At 43.7% G+C, this 14,680-nt stretch overlaps 1 protein-coding gene across 1 annotated transcript in view; it reads right to left on the reverse strand.

The window, feature by feature from the left end:
- Positions 1-2,787: 2,787 nt before the first annotated feature.
- The window catches only part of ATG12 (autophagy related 12), a 36,143-nt gene continuing 24,250 nt past the window's right edge, over positions 2,788-14,680 (reverse strand). Inside the window, exons 2-4 of the mRNA XM_073566540.1 lie at positions 5,165-5,301; positions 3,654-3,716; positions 2,788-3,400 (exon numbers count right to left, since the gene is read on the reverse strand). Coding sequence (XP_073422641.1) covers positions 3,341-3,400; positions 3,654-3,716; positions 5,165-5,301 — 260 coding nt within the window. The 3' untranslated portion in view covers positions 2,788-3,340. The remainder of the gene's footprint in view (positions 3,401-3,653; positions 3,717-5,164; positions 5,302-14,680) is intronic.

Genomic DNA, 14,680 nt, shown 5'->3' on the forward strand with positions numbered 1-14,680 from the left:
CTCACCTACACCACTAGTGGCAGCTTTCTGCCTAAGCACAGTGGACACAGAAAGCTGTCAATCAGTGGTGGTGGTGAGGTTATATTGAGCTCACGAATATGGAGGACTACATGGAAGCAGGTTTGCTAGTCCACTAGTAATCTCCTGCTGAAAATTGATTTATCGAAACTTCAACAAGCAGCCCAGTAACAGATCTCTGCAACAAGGGTCTCTGTCTCTACATTACACTGCTCTCAGGTTAGGTAGCAAAACATGGTAACAGATCCCCTTTAAGCAAGACTCGGGGCAAAACTGATATGACTGTTATGCCTACTGCAGGGCCTGGGGAGGATGCACAACACTGCTATTGGATTCATGAAGCACAATGTCATACATTCATTTCTCAGTATCTGTGTAATATATAACAGAAAGCATCAGGTTTTACTTGCACTACTTGGTTTTTTGAGTTTTAGAAACTATACATCCTATAATGGGACCCTTGCACCACAAAATTGTGTGCCCCCTGATTTAAAGTAATACAGTAAATAGACTGTCACGGATGACACCGGGGGTGGGGGAGTTGAGGGTCACCCCGATCCCATCGCTGTCATCAGTTTGTTAGGGAAACACAATTCTATTTCCTCCACTTGTCAGAACAATTACGTAATTGACTGATGGACGAGGCTGCTTTCACTACTTGGCCAGGTACTAGGCAACTCACATTGGACGTTTGGTACTGACAGCCGGCCATAATGCAGAGCGAGTGTCAGTTAAATCTGGTTACAGCAGTCACTCCATATACTCAGACCGTCAGACCGGTGACTGAACCAGTGCCGACGCGGCCTCCGTGACTGAAACCCGAACAGTGTGGGGGAAATAAATTTAATTTTCACCCTGCAGCTTTCAGCTACATGTAGGCGCTGGGCAGGTTAGTAATGCTATTAACCTGCAGATGTGGGGTTAATCATATACAACCCCTGGCAAAAATTATGGAATAACCGACCTTGGAGGATGTTCATTCAGTTGTTTAATTTTGTAGAATAAAAGCAGATCACAGACATGGCACAAAACTAAAGTCATTTCAAATGGCAACTTTCTGGCTTTAAGAAACACTGAGGCTATGGGCCCACGTATGCAGAAAATTTCTGCTTCAGAAACGGACTCCTTCCCAGAAAACGCACGCTTTTTTCCACGCGTTTTTACTGCGGTTTTTTTTCCGCGCGTCTTCTGGACCATAGGAAATAGCTAAAAACGCGGACTTTGCCGCAAAATTACTGATCATGCTGCGTTTTTAACCGCTAAGCGTTTCCTATGCGGAAAAAAAAATGCATCCATTGGCACAAAAAGGCCAAAATGCATTAAAATGAATGGGATGCTTGTTTTAGCGTTTCTGAAGCGGTTTGACCCCGAAAAACGCTTCAAAAATGCTTACAAAATGCTTACGTGGGCACAAAGCCTAAAAGAAATCAAGAACAAAAAATGTGGTAGTCAGTAATGGTTACTTTTTTAAACCAAGCATAGAGGAAAAACTATGGAATCACTCAATTCTGAGGGAAAAAAATTAAGGAATCATGAAAAACAAACAAACAAACAAAAAAAACACTCCAACACATCACTAGTATTTTGTTGCACCACCTCTGGCTTTTATAACAGCTTGCAGTCTCTGAGGCATGGACTTAATGAGTGTCAGTACTCTTCATCAATCTGGCTCCAACTTTCTCTGATTGCGGTTGCCAGATCAACTTTGAGGGTTGGAGCCTTGTCATGGACCATTTGAAATGACTTGAGTTTTGTGCTATGTCTGTGATCTGCTTTTTTTCTACAAAATTAAACAACTGAATGAACATCCTCCAAGGCCGGTGATTCCATAATTTTTGCCAGGGGTTGTACAAACCATCCTCCTGCTCAAAGAAAGAAAATGTACCGTATTTTTCGGACTATAAGACGCACCCCAATTTTCAGAAGGAAAATAGGGAAAAAAATAATGTGTCAAATGGGGGTCCGTCTTACAGTCCAAATTCAGCTTACCTGGGAAGGGATCCGGCACAGGTGGAGGAGTGGTTACAGGGGTCATTCAATGGTCCAGGCTCGTGCGGTGGCGGCTCTGTGCTGGGGCAGGTTGGTTGTGCTGGAGCAACTGGGCTGTACTGGGGCAGCTGGGCTGGGCTGTGCTGGGGCAGGAGGGCTGTGCTGGGGCAGCTGGGCCAGCTGTAGCTGTGCTGGGGCAGCAGGGCTCTGTGGGGTGAGGGTGGCGGCTCTCTGTGCTCCGGTGCAGGGGCGGCGGCTCCACCGGCATTTCCTCCAATCCCGGAGGCCCCCCGCACATCCCTTGCTGGCCACCGCCATGTTGCGGTGGCCTCCGGGAACATGGACGCCGGGAAGATGGCCGAAGGTCCGGGGACGGCGCATGTGCAGGTTCAGATCTCGTCCCGAGATCTCGGGGGACGAGATTCAAATCTCGGCAACGAGATGTCGTCCCCCGAGATCTCGGGACGAGATCTGAACCTGCGCATGCGCCGTCCCCGGGCCATCTTCCCGGCGTCCATGTTCCCGAAGGCCACCGCAACATGGCGGTGGCCAACAAGGGATGTGCGGGGGGCCTCCGGGCTTGGAGGAAATGTCGGCGGAGCCGCTGCCCCTGCACCGGAGCACAGAGAGCCTCTACGCCTGCACCGGACCATAAGACGCACCCCCCACTTTGCCCCAAAATTTTGGGGGAAAAAAGTGCGTCTTATGGTCCGAAAAATACGGTAATACAAGACATTCACTGCAACAACAAAAAAAAAAAAACAAAGATGCAGACAACGATTCTAGTTGTATTCCATGTTTATTTCTTGTAACAAAAGTGTCCTACAAGTGAAACATATTTGGTGGACATCGAACTGACCTAGAAAATCTGTTCATGATGGTGGAATAGAAGGGACATCTTTTCTAGGGTTCCTCAGCATCAGAGAAGTGCTAGGGATGCCGGATTCCTAAAGCATTATAACATTTACAAAAAAGTGTTATTGTACATGCAAGTTTAATGATAAAATATAAATTGAAAGATGACAAAACCTCACTCTTAATATCACTTCAGCAGAGTGATGTAAGAAAAGCAAAAAAAAAAAAAAATTTGTCTTCACCAAAAATAAAAATAATTTATTTACAATAATAATTGGTCAAAGATTGCCTGATAAATGTCTTAATCCATCTTGTCGTTCTCGTTCATACTCCAGGCATAATCTCCAAGAACTTCTTTGGATGGAATGAAAAATTAAATGAATTTTCAGTGTAGTTTATGCCCCACATGACTACAATAAGGCAAGATATTCATCAATATCTTCAAGAATGAGAAACCAATATAAAAAAGGAAAAGTCTTCACCCCCAAGCTTGAGATTTACAGTAGTGTAAAACAAGCTTTCCATCGCTGCCAAAACACTAAGGGGAAAAAAAAAAAAAAAAAGTGTTTAACAAATGGTTATACCAAATGAGAAAGTAGCTTTGAATGAAAAATTACTATTGACGTAACAAAATGAAGATTTGCAAAGTAAGAAAAAAAGTTAAGAGCAAAAGCAGTTAGAGAATGGAAATAAACAGGAACACCATTAGCAATTAGGTGAATTTTTTTCAACTCAAAGCCAAGAAAGGCACACTTAAAAATGGATGACAGACTATCATACAGCTCTTTTACCTCATATAATATGCCCACTTCTTGGTCAGGTGATGGAGAAAATGATTGATTGACATAGATAAACTGTAAGGATACATAAAAGACAAGTATATAAAAAATTTGGTATCCAGTAAACATACAGCCAACTAACAAAAGAATTCCAACACGATCAGTGTTAAATAGGTTGTCCGCTACACTGCATAATGCCCCCACTGATTTAAACAATGTAAAGTATTTTGTAAATGCCTCTCGTTGCCACCTGTGCCTGTCAGCGGCGCTATCGCTGACTGCTTACTTGGCATAACGTGACTCCGGTTGCAGCCACAGCTGACATCACATCAAGTTCTACCTCGCACACCCCGCCTTATTGACTGATCTATACGTCTCTTCTGCTGGCAGCGCCGAATTTGTATACTAACTCGCTTGATAGTCTCATGCAGACAGTATAGAAGGGTTCATCCTACTGGCAAAGACCTTTAAATACCTTGTAAAAAGTCCTTGGGCTCCTCATTTTTTTTTTTTACATTCGTTTATTAAACCATAAGCAGTTATACAATACACACGTTTTAGTATATGATGTTAAGCTTGATGCAAAACATACATATGTTCAGATAACCTGAAATGTAAAGCATAATGTGTGCATCAGTTGTATATAAATAAAGCAAAACATAATACCAATTAAATCACAATAGCTTCGTGTTATTATTCCAATGATGAAGCCTGCCTAGCTTGTAAACCATGCCTACGCCTACAAAAACAAACTATACCGCAGCCTACTTCTATATAATGAGCTGTTTACTGTGCGACACCTCCGCTCTGCAAAGTAAGGTGAGAGGAATTCCACCTCTCCCAAATCTTTTTGAATTTACCCGGGCATCCTCTGTTGTGATACAGCGTACGTTCATAAGGGATAATCGAATTTACCAAAGTGATCCAGGACCCAAGGGCTCCTCAGATTTTAATTCTTTATTTTGTGATTTATCACTCATTATTGCGGAGATGTTGACATTTTAATCTTTTTCGGCGCACTATGTGAAATCTCTACTTGCAGTCCCACTGGGTGTTTCTCCAGAATCCTCTCTCATTGGCGTTTCATTTCAAGCCTCCCTCTCAGCAGCTGATCCAGCAGTCAGTCTCAGATATTGCCACTCAGAGGACTCTGAAGAAATGCCGAGCTATACTACAAGCAGAGATTTCACACATTGTGCTCCCGATGCAAAGAAACAAATGTGAAAATTTCTGCAATGGAGCAATGCATCACAGAATGGAAAAAATAATCAGAATCAGGTTTTTGTTAGGAAGTTAAAAGTAGATCAGCAATTTCTCAATTTTCCTTTTTTTTTTTTTTAAGGGACCACATCACATTGGAAGTGACTTTGAGGGGCTTATATGATAGAAAATACCCAAAAGTGACACCATTCTAAAAACTTCACTCCTCAAAACCACATTCAAGAAGCTTATTAACCCTTCACAGGAATAAGCAAAATGTTGAAGGAAAAAACTAATATTCTAGAGAAAAAAAAAAAAAGTACCATCTGTTCTGATGCTTCCAGCTTCAGGTACTTTTTGATGAAGTCCATAAGTCCTTGTACTGTTCGAGTTCTCTCTATAGTCCACTTCTTATTTTTCATTATTGGTGTATCCCCAACAGCCTTCAGTAAGACATCAACTGGAAATTTTAAAAATAGGGTTAATTTATTTAGAGAGGTTTTCCTGCACAAAATCTCTTATTTAAAAGTTAAGATTGTAACCCACTCCATCAAGGCAGGAGATGTTCAGCCAGTCTTGATAAGAGGGTGGGGGGTGTAGTGTGAGGCACATGCCAGCACAATGGCTCAGTGGTTAGCATTGCAGCCATGCAGCACTGGAGTCCTGGGTTCAAATCCCACAAAGGACATCTGATAGGAGTTTGTATGTTCTCCCCGTGTTTGCGTGGGTTTCCTCCTACATTCCAAAGAAATACTGATAGGAAATTACGATTGTGAGCCCCATCGGGGGGGACAGCGATGATAATGTCTGTAAAGCGCTATGGAATATGTTGGCGCTATATAAAAATAAAGATTATTATGCCTCTTAATGAATCTGGCAAGGAAAGGTGTGCACCTGTGTGCCTCGCCACAATTTGTACTCCAGTCCCTACTACAGTCATGGCCAAAAGTTTAGAGAATGACGGGTCATTCCATGTCAAGTGAACCAATGATTTTTACCTCTATATTTTTAATTCTTTTGAGATTTTGTTATTTGGTAATAGTGTGTCAGAGAATGCAAAATGTGAAGGGAAAAAAAAAAATTCTAGATTTTTTAAAATTTTTTATTGATTCAAAGTTCAGAAAAAGTGCGAATTTTGGTGTTGCCTGCCTTAACATTTCTCCTCATAACTCAGGCTAGAAAAAAGATAGACAAACAAAATAAACGCCAGTCTACCCAGAACTGTACAGGCTTTGACCAGATATGTCACAAGAGTATCTTTGCTAATATTTTAACCATGCGAATGCAAACGCAAAAGTTTAAAACACATTTCTGAAAAAAATGTTTAATTTAGAAATATCAAAAACTGCACATGTACCTGCTATGCTCCTAGCCACATCTGTACCAAAATTCAAGTTGGGATCATGATGGGATCATATGTTAAAAAATTAAACTATATACAGTGTCAATTCCAAAATCTGGAATTCAGATCTGTTCAGCCTGTGGTCTAGAAGTGTGGGGTCTATATTTACCAAATAATCCATGATTTTTAGATATTACTGTATTTTTTATTATGTTACAGCTTAGAAGCAGGAGAGGACAGAGAAAGCTTTGATAGGGCTCAACCTGAGAATGAACAGGGGTAGACAGTGAATGCAGAGCAAATGACAGGCCAGCAGCTCTGTCAGTCATGTTGAGTATCTGCCCACTGCAGAGTCAGGAAGTAAGACAGAGCTTTCATGTCCTGACATGTTCACTCTTGAACAAACAATAGTCTCTACGGCATCAAGGGAGTCTTTGTGCTAAAATATTGGTGAGTGTGTTTAAAGTTTGAGTAAACTTATATTAATAGTTTAATGCTTTTCTTATTAAGGGCCAATACACACACAGCGCTATTCTGAGTGATCATCGTTCAGAAAAATGCCCCTCATTGATTTCAATGGGGTTAACACATGCAGTGTTTTTTGAAACACAGAGTGAGTAAATCACTGCTTGCACTATTTTTTGATCTGCAATAAATGCATTTATCACTATTTATATAAAAAGCTGCCATTGTTTTCACTAGCAATTAAAAAGACTAATGCAGATATAGTGAAAACAAGGTAGAAAAATGTGCCAAAACCGCAGCGTTTATCCGCAGACAGAAAAAGCTGTGTGTGCATTAGCCCTAATACTCACTTTATAGTAACAGTTATATCTCAAGTGTACTGTAAATCTTTATTTTTATTACCCATCTTCCTTACATAATATTAACTGTATTTTTCTCACACAGCAATGGCTGCTACTTCTCAAAGAACAGCATTTTATAATATATGCTGTTGCAATCCTTTTGAAAAAACTGGACAGACAACAAGAAAAAATCTTAGGCCGGTACAAGATTGGATGTTTCATATAAATCCATCAATCAATGCAGGCATGAAAATTTGTGACAGTTGTAGAAAGCAACTTGCAAAAGAGAAAAATGCTCAGCAGGCAGGAAATTTCGAAGAACCTGTAACTTCCAACACAGAGGATTTTATCAATCCTGATTTAACAATAGAGTATTTGAATAAATCAATCACTTTCTAACATTGAAAAATCACCCATTGCAAAAAAAAGAATCCATTATCCAGGTTATTGCCAAAAAAAATTAGAAAAAGTTACAAAAAAATTGACCCTTGAGCTGGCAGGTGAAACAGTAGAAGGTGAAGGAAAAAATGACACTGATTCAGAGATCATTCTGCAGCTTAAAGATAAATTTAAATCCACCCACAGCAGAAGTGAACAGTTCATTCATGATACTGACTACACTACCGAAGAGTTGGACATGCAAAAGAATAGAAAATGAATTTAACGTTCGCAATAGAATGGCTAGAAAAGCCAAATCTCTAGTTGAACAAAAAGGTTTCATGTCTTGTCCTGATCCTAAACCAGGCCAAACATTAGATGAAGCTATGGTGGGTAAAGTGAAAGATTTTTACAATAGTGATGAAGAGAGCCGAATTATGCCTGGCAAGAAAGATTGTGTCTATAAAAGTGAACGGTAAGAAAACTCCTGTCCAGAAGAGGCTGGTTCTTACCAATTTGAAAGAAACCTATGAACTTTTTAAAGAAAAAAATTCCACTTCGGCCAAAATAGGATTTTCAAAATTTGCTGACCTGCGACCGAAGAATTCTGTCCTGGCTGGTGGTAGTGGTACACACTCAGTATGCGTATGTACAACACACCAGAACACTAAGCTCATGATTGAAGGGGGTAAGCTGAAAGATATTCAGATTGGCGAGTCCAACCTTGGCGATTACAAAGTATGTCTGTCTCAAATATTGGTGTCCAGAAAAGAGTTGGAGTTATCTCAATATTTGCAAAAAATGTCCTTCAGTATTGGCTCTCAAAGAAAAAATATTAAGTTATTTTGAAGAGGCTATGGTAGATAATATAACTTATAAACAGTGGATATCTGTTGACAGATGTACTTTAGACACGGTTTTTAAAAGTGCAGAACTTTTTGTAGAATGTTTTTGTGACCAGCTGATAGTCCTTAAGAAACACTCATTTATAGCTCGCCAACAGTCTGACTACTACAATCACCTCAAAGAAAGCATCAAACAGAATGAGGCAGTAATAAGCTTAGACTTTTCAGAGAACTATTCCTTTGTTGTTTAGGATGAAGCACAGTCATTTCACTGGAACAATGAACAAACAACTGTGCACCCTTTTGCGATCTATTACAATGAGAACAGAGAAATAAAGTACAAAAGTGTAGTTATGATATCTGAGTGCTTACTTCACGATTCCATAGCTGTTCATTTATTCCAAAAAAAATTGATTTCAGTGATAAAAACAGACATACTACCAAGTTTGAGCAAGGTCTACTACTTCTCGGATGGCTCTTCTGCACAGTATAAAAACAGGAAAAACTTTATAAATGTATGCCATCACAAGAAAGACTTTGGAGTGGAAGCTGAATGGCACTTTTTTGCCACTGCTCATGGCAAAGGTGTATGTGATGGTTTAGGAGGCACCGTGAAACGCCTTGCAGCCCGGGTGTCATGGTTAGGACATGGTTAATGTCCTGTTCTGACAGGGTTAACATTGCCGGCCTCTCTTTGGATCTGGGAGGGGTATTTATGCTCACTCCATACTGGCATTCTCTGTCAGTTATACTGCTATTCTGGTGTGTCTGACCCCTGGTGTGCGTGTACTCTGCATTGTTTGTTTGCTTCCCGTGTATGACCCGGCTTGTTCCTTCACTCTGTACTCCGTCTCTCGTTTTTGGTACCATTGTCTTTTCTGGTTCTGACCTCCTGGCTTGGCTATCGTTACTCCGCTACAGTTTACCCCTATTGTACCGTCTAATACCTGTTCTGGTTTTCTGATCTACTGCTACGTCCTGACTATTCTTTCTGTCTAAGCCCTTTGGTACTGTCCTGCTATCTCGTGCTTTGACCCGGCTTGATCTGGTGTCTGTCTCTGCTCCTTGGTAACATTGTCCTGTAGTTACCCTTCTAGGAGTTTCCCTGCAGCTCCTAGCTCTGTGGAGCTTAGGCCACGCCCCCAGCAGTCACGTGATTCAGGTCCTGGAGCATGCATTGTCACCACTGCTGCTCGCTCCGCAGGTATCTTTGTGCAGTCTTTGTACTCAGGACACGCGTCCTGGCTCAGTGAGCAAGTGCAGTGTGGTGTTCCTGACATTATAACTGACCGTTTCAGTTTTTTTTTTTCCTCTGAAGGAAAAAAAAAAAAAAAAGGTGTGTGTGTGTTATCCTCATGGATCCCATACAAGCCTTGGCTGATCAGGTCAAGCACCTGACCCAAATGTTCCATAAACTTAATGTGGAACAGCGCACGATGGCCCATACCCAGCAACAGTTGGTGGTTACTGTGCAGGGGGCTGTCGATGCAGGGGCTTCTAGTTCTGGGGGGAGGGATGTGTCATTAGCGTCCCCCGAATCTCCAGTCAAATTGCCCGATCCCTTCTCAGGGGATAAAAAGGAGTTCAGGTCTTTCAGAGAAGGATGCAAGCTTTTTTTTTCTCTAAGGTCCCGCTCCTCCGGGGATGAGTTCCAGAGGGTGGGGGTCATTATTTCCCTACTTCGGGGGGCTCCGCAAGCATGGGCTTTCTCTCTGTCTTCCTCTGCTCCTGAACGTATGTCAGTGAACTTGTTCTTTGAGGCTCTGGGGCACATTTATGACGAGCCTGATAGAGTGCATCTGGCAGAGGATATGGTGATGAGTGTGACACAGGGGAGGCACTCTGCTGAATGGTTCTGCTCAGAGTTTAGACGTTGGACCGCCGAAGTATCCTGGAATGACGCCGCCCTGAGGGGGTTGTTTCGCAGGGGCCTTTCTGACCATCTGCAGGACGCTCTGGCATTACATCCGCCTCCTGATACCCTGGAGGACGCCATGATGCAGGCGGTCGTATGGACCGGAGACTCCGTGCTAGAGGAATGATGCAACAAGAGTCTCCCTTGTACCCCAAATTGTGTGACACTTCACACATATCTGAGCCCATGAACGTTGGGTCAGTCTCGGTTAAGGAGAAAGAGAGAAGGCACCACAGAGACAACCTACTATGTTTTTACTGTGGAGCCTCTGGACATTGGAAAAGGAATTGTCCCTCCTGCCCTTCTTCAGAGAAACCTTCAGAGAAATGACTGAGTCTGGGCAACAATCGAGGAGGTTGTCCAGACTCCCAGGTACATTTTTTCTCACGTATAAAAATGGTCCTCCAGGTTGAATTGGAAATTGCTGGCGGTCCTGTTATGACCACCGCCTTTGTTGACTGTGGTTCCTCCATTAATCTGATTGATGCCCAAGTTGTGACTCTTAATAAGATAGGGACAGTCAGGTTAAAAGACCCTGTTAAAATTGTGGCTGTGGATTCATCCCCTCTTACCCGGGATGGAATTTGTTTTATGTCTGAAGTTTTTTCTATGAAAGCGGGTTCCACTCATGTGGAAAATTTAAGTTGTTTCGTTATGAATAATCTGCCTGCAGGACTGGTATTGGGAATGCCCTGGTTGCAACGCCACAATCCTCTTATTGATTGGGTGAAGGGGGAGATCACCCGTTGGGGATGTAATGATAATTGTCTGTGTTGTAACCCGGTTCCTTTTGTCAATCCGATAAAATCTGTATCTGTGTCATCTGTCGGTCTGGAGGGTATTCCGGAGTACCTGAGAGACCTTAAAGATGTGTTTTCCGAAAGCGAGGCCGAGGCGCTCCCACCACATAGACCATATGATTGTGCTATCGATTTAGTACCTGGAGCCAAATTACCCAAGGCTCGTGTGTTTAATTTGTCCGGGCCTGAGCGCCAAGCCATGAAAGAGTACATTAAAGAAAGCCTTCGCAAGGGGCATATTCGGCCCTCGGTCTCACCCGTGGCAGCGGGGTTTTTCTTTGTAAAGAAAAAAGATGGTGGGTTGCGACCGTGCCTCGACTTTCGAGAACTGAACAAAATTACTGTTAAGAACATGTACCCTCTCCCATTGATTCCTGATCTATGCAATCAACTCACGGGGGCCAAATGGTTTTCTAAGCTCGATCTACGAGGGGCTTATAACCTTATAAGGATCCGGGAGGGGGACGAATGGAAAACAGCGTTCCTGACAACTGAGGGGCTGTTTGAAAACCTGGTTATGCCCTTCGGCCTCACTAATGCTCCTGCGGTTTTTCAGAACTTTATTAATGTTGTTTTTTCTGACTTGATTGGACGTTATGTAGTCATTTACCTGGATGACATCTTGATTTACTCTGAGGACAGTCAGTCACACTTGCATCATCTGCGTACGGTGCTTATGAGACTCCGGGAGAACCATTTGTATGCTAAGCTGGAGAAGTGCTCATTTTTTATGCAAGAACTGTCTTTTCTGGGTGTAATTGTATCCGGGGAGGGATTTTGCATGGATCCAGGGAAGGTTCAGGCCATTACAGATTGGGTGCAGCCTCATGACCTGAAGGGGTTGCAGCGATTTCTTGGCTTCGCTAATTATTATAGGAAGTTCATTAAAGGGTTCTCGCAGGTGGTAAAACCCTTGACGAACCTCACTCTTAAAGGGGCAGATGTAAAAATTTGGTCTGTGGCCGCAAAAAATTCCTTCCTGGCATTAAAGAAGTGTTTTACTACAGCCCCTGTGTTGGTACAACCCGATTCGTCAAGACCTTTTATCGTCGAGGTCGACGCTTCGGAGGTGGGGGTGGGGGCAGTATTGTCACAGGGCCCCTCTACCCTGACTAACCTCAAACCCTGTGCCTTTTTCTCTAAGAAGTTCTCGTCGGCCGAGAGAAACTATGATGTCGGTAACAGGGAACTGTTAGCAGTTAAATTGGCCTTTGAAGAATGGAGGCATTTTTTGGAGGGAGCCGCTCATCCCATTACGGTCGTCACTGATCATAAAAACCTGGCCTATATCGAGTCTGCTAAGAGATTGACCCCCAGACAGGCTCGGTGGGCACTTTTTTTTTTTTCTCGATTTCAATTTACCATCACGTTCCGACCAGGGTCTAAAAATGTAAAGGCAGATGCCTTATCCCGAAGTTTTGATTCTGTGTCCCCTCCAGAACCTCCTTCCTCCATTCTTCAACCGGGAGTGGTTGTAGCCGAAATCTCCTCTGAGTTACAGAGGGAGATTCTGGAAGCACAAGCACAAGCTCCCAGGAATAAACCCCCAGGTAAATTGTTTGTACCCGAACAATTCCGTCCCACACTCCTTCAAGAATTTCATGACTATGTTAAGTGCACACTCTGGTATTGCAGCTACCCGGGGGGCAGTAGCTAGGGGTTTTTGGTGGCCCTCTATGGGTACTGATATAAAAAGGTTTGTGAATACTTGTGGGGTGTGCGCGCGCTCTAAAAGCTCTCAGGTCCGGCCGGCAGGGGAATTGGTGCCTTTGCCAATTCCGGATCAACCATGGACACACCTGTCCATGGACTTTATCACTAACCTTCCACCTTCCAAGGGCAACTCAGTGGTATGGGTAGTGGTTGATAGATTTTCAAAGCAATCCCACTTTGTGCCATTACCTGAGTTACCATCTGCTGAAACCTTGGCTCGTTTGTTTATACAGCACATTGTTCGACTGCATGGAGTGCCTGTGAACGTGGTGTCGGACAGGGGTGTGCAATTTGTGGCCAGGTTTTGGAGAGCGTTTTGTATGAAGTTGGGGGTCACGTTGTCATTCTCCTCTGCCTATCACCCGGAATCTAACGGACAAACGGAACGCACCAACCAGTCATTGGAGCAGATTCTGAGATGCCTGGCCTCCTCCAGACAAGAAGACTGGTGTGAGGTATTGCCCATGGCAGAATTTGCATTCAACTGTCGGGTTAATCAGTCTACCGGAAAGCCTCCCTTTCTGGTCAATTATGGGTTTGTTCCGCAGTTTGGGGAATTTTCCCGTATGGATTCGGATTGCCCTGGTGCCGAGGGGATGGTACAACAATTAAAAACCCTCTGGAAGGAGGTACAGGGGAACATCTCCAAAGCCCAGAAGAAGTTCAAACATTTTGCAGACAGGAGGAGGGGGGTGGTTCCTGCATTGACAGTGGGGGAAAAAGTCTGGTTGGGCCCCAAAGTTATTGGCCCATACACGATTGTAGAGGTGATCAACCCAGTGGCACACAGATTACAGTTGCCCACCTCATTCAAAATCTCTAACGTCTTCCACAGGTCCCTATTAAAACCTGTGGGGACAGTTAGAGAAGATCCCTCATCCGTGGCTCCACCAGTGTTGGTAGAGGGTCAACTGGAGTACGAGGTAGGGCGCATCATTGATTCGCGGTGGGTGCGCCGGAGACTTCAGTACCTTATCCATTGGAAGGGATATTCCGTTGAGGATCGATCGTGGGTTCCGGCCAGTTCGGTGCACGCTGATCGACTGGTGCGGGCTTTTCATGCCAGGTACCCTGAGAAACCTGTGGGTCCGGTGGCCCCCCATTAAGAGGGGGGTACTGTCATGGTTAGGACATGGTTAATGTCCTGTTCTGACAGGGTTAACAGTGCCGGCCTCTCTTTGGATCTGGGAGGGGTATTTATGCTCACTCCATACTGGCATTCTCTGTCATTTATACTGCTATTCTGGTGTGTCTGACCCCTGGTGTGCGTGTACTCTGCATTGTTTGTTTGCTTCCCGTGTATGACCCGGCTTGTTCCTTCACTCTGTACTCCGTCTCTCGTTTTTGGTACCATGGTCTTTTCTGGTTCTGACCTCCTGGCTTGGCTATCGTTACTCCGTTACAGTTTACCCCTATTGTACCGTCTAATACCTGTTCTGGTTTTCTGATCTATTGCTACGTCCTGACTATTCTTTCTGTCTAAGCCCTTTGGTACTGTCCTGCTATCTTGTGCTTTGACCCGGCTTGATCTGGTGTCTGTCTCTGTCTATGCTCCTTGGTAACATTGTCCTGTAGTTACCCTTCTAGGAGTTTCCCTGCAGCTCCTAGCTCTGTGGAGCTTAGGCCACGCCCCCAGCAGTCACGTGATTCAGGTCCTGGAGCATGCATTGTCACCACTCCTGCTCGCTCCGCAGGTATCTTTGTGCACAGTCTTTGTACTCAGGACATGCGCCCTGGCTCAGTGAGCAAGTGCAGTGCGGTGTTCCTGACACCGGGCTAGCCTTCAAAGGCCATATTCAGACCAAATCTTAACACCCATGCAACTTTTCAAATGGAGTGAGAAAAATATTCTTAACATCCAGTTCATGCACTGTACAAACAAGGACTACAAAGAGGAGGAGAGTTTGTTAAAGCATCGGTTACAGGAAGCAGAACGCATCAAAGGGACTCAGCAATACCACACTGTCATTCCATGTAGTGAAACAGAAATAAAAACAAAGATTTTTTCATTCAGCAAAGACAGTGAAGTGCATGAAGTGG

Source organism: Dendrobates tinctorius, unplaced genomic scaffold (genome assembly GCF_039654945.1).
Source record: "Dendrobates tinctorius isolate UK_male_01 unplaced genomic scaffold, ASM3965494v1 ptg000018l, whole genome shotgun sequence".
NCBI lineage: Eukaryota > Metazoa > Chordata > Amphibia > Anura > Dendrobatidae > Dendrobates > Dendrobates tinctorius.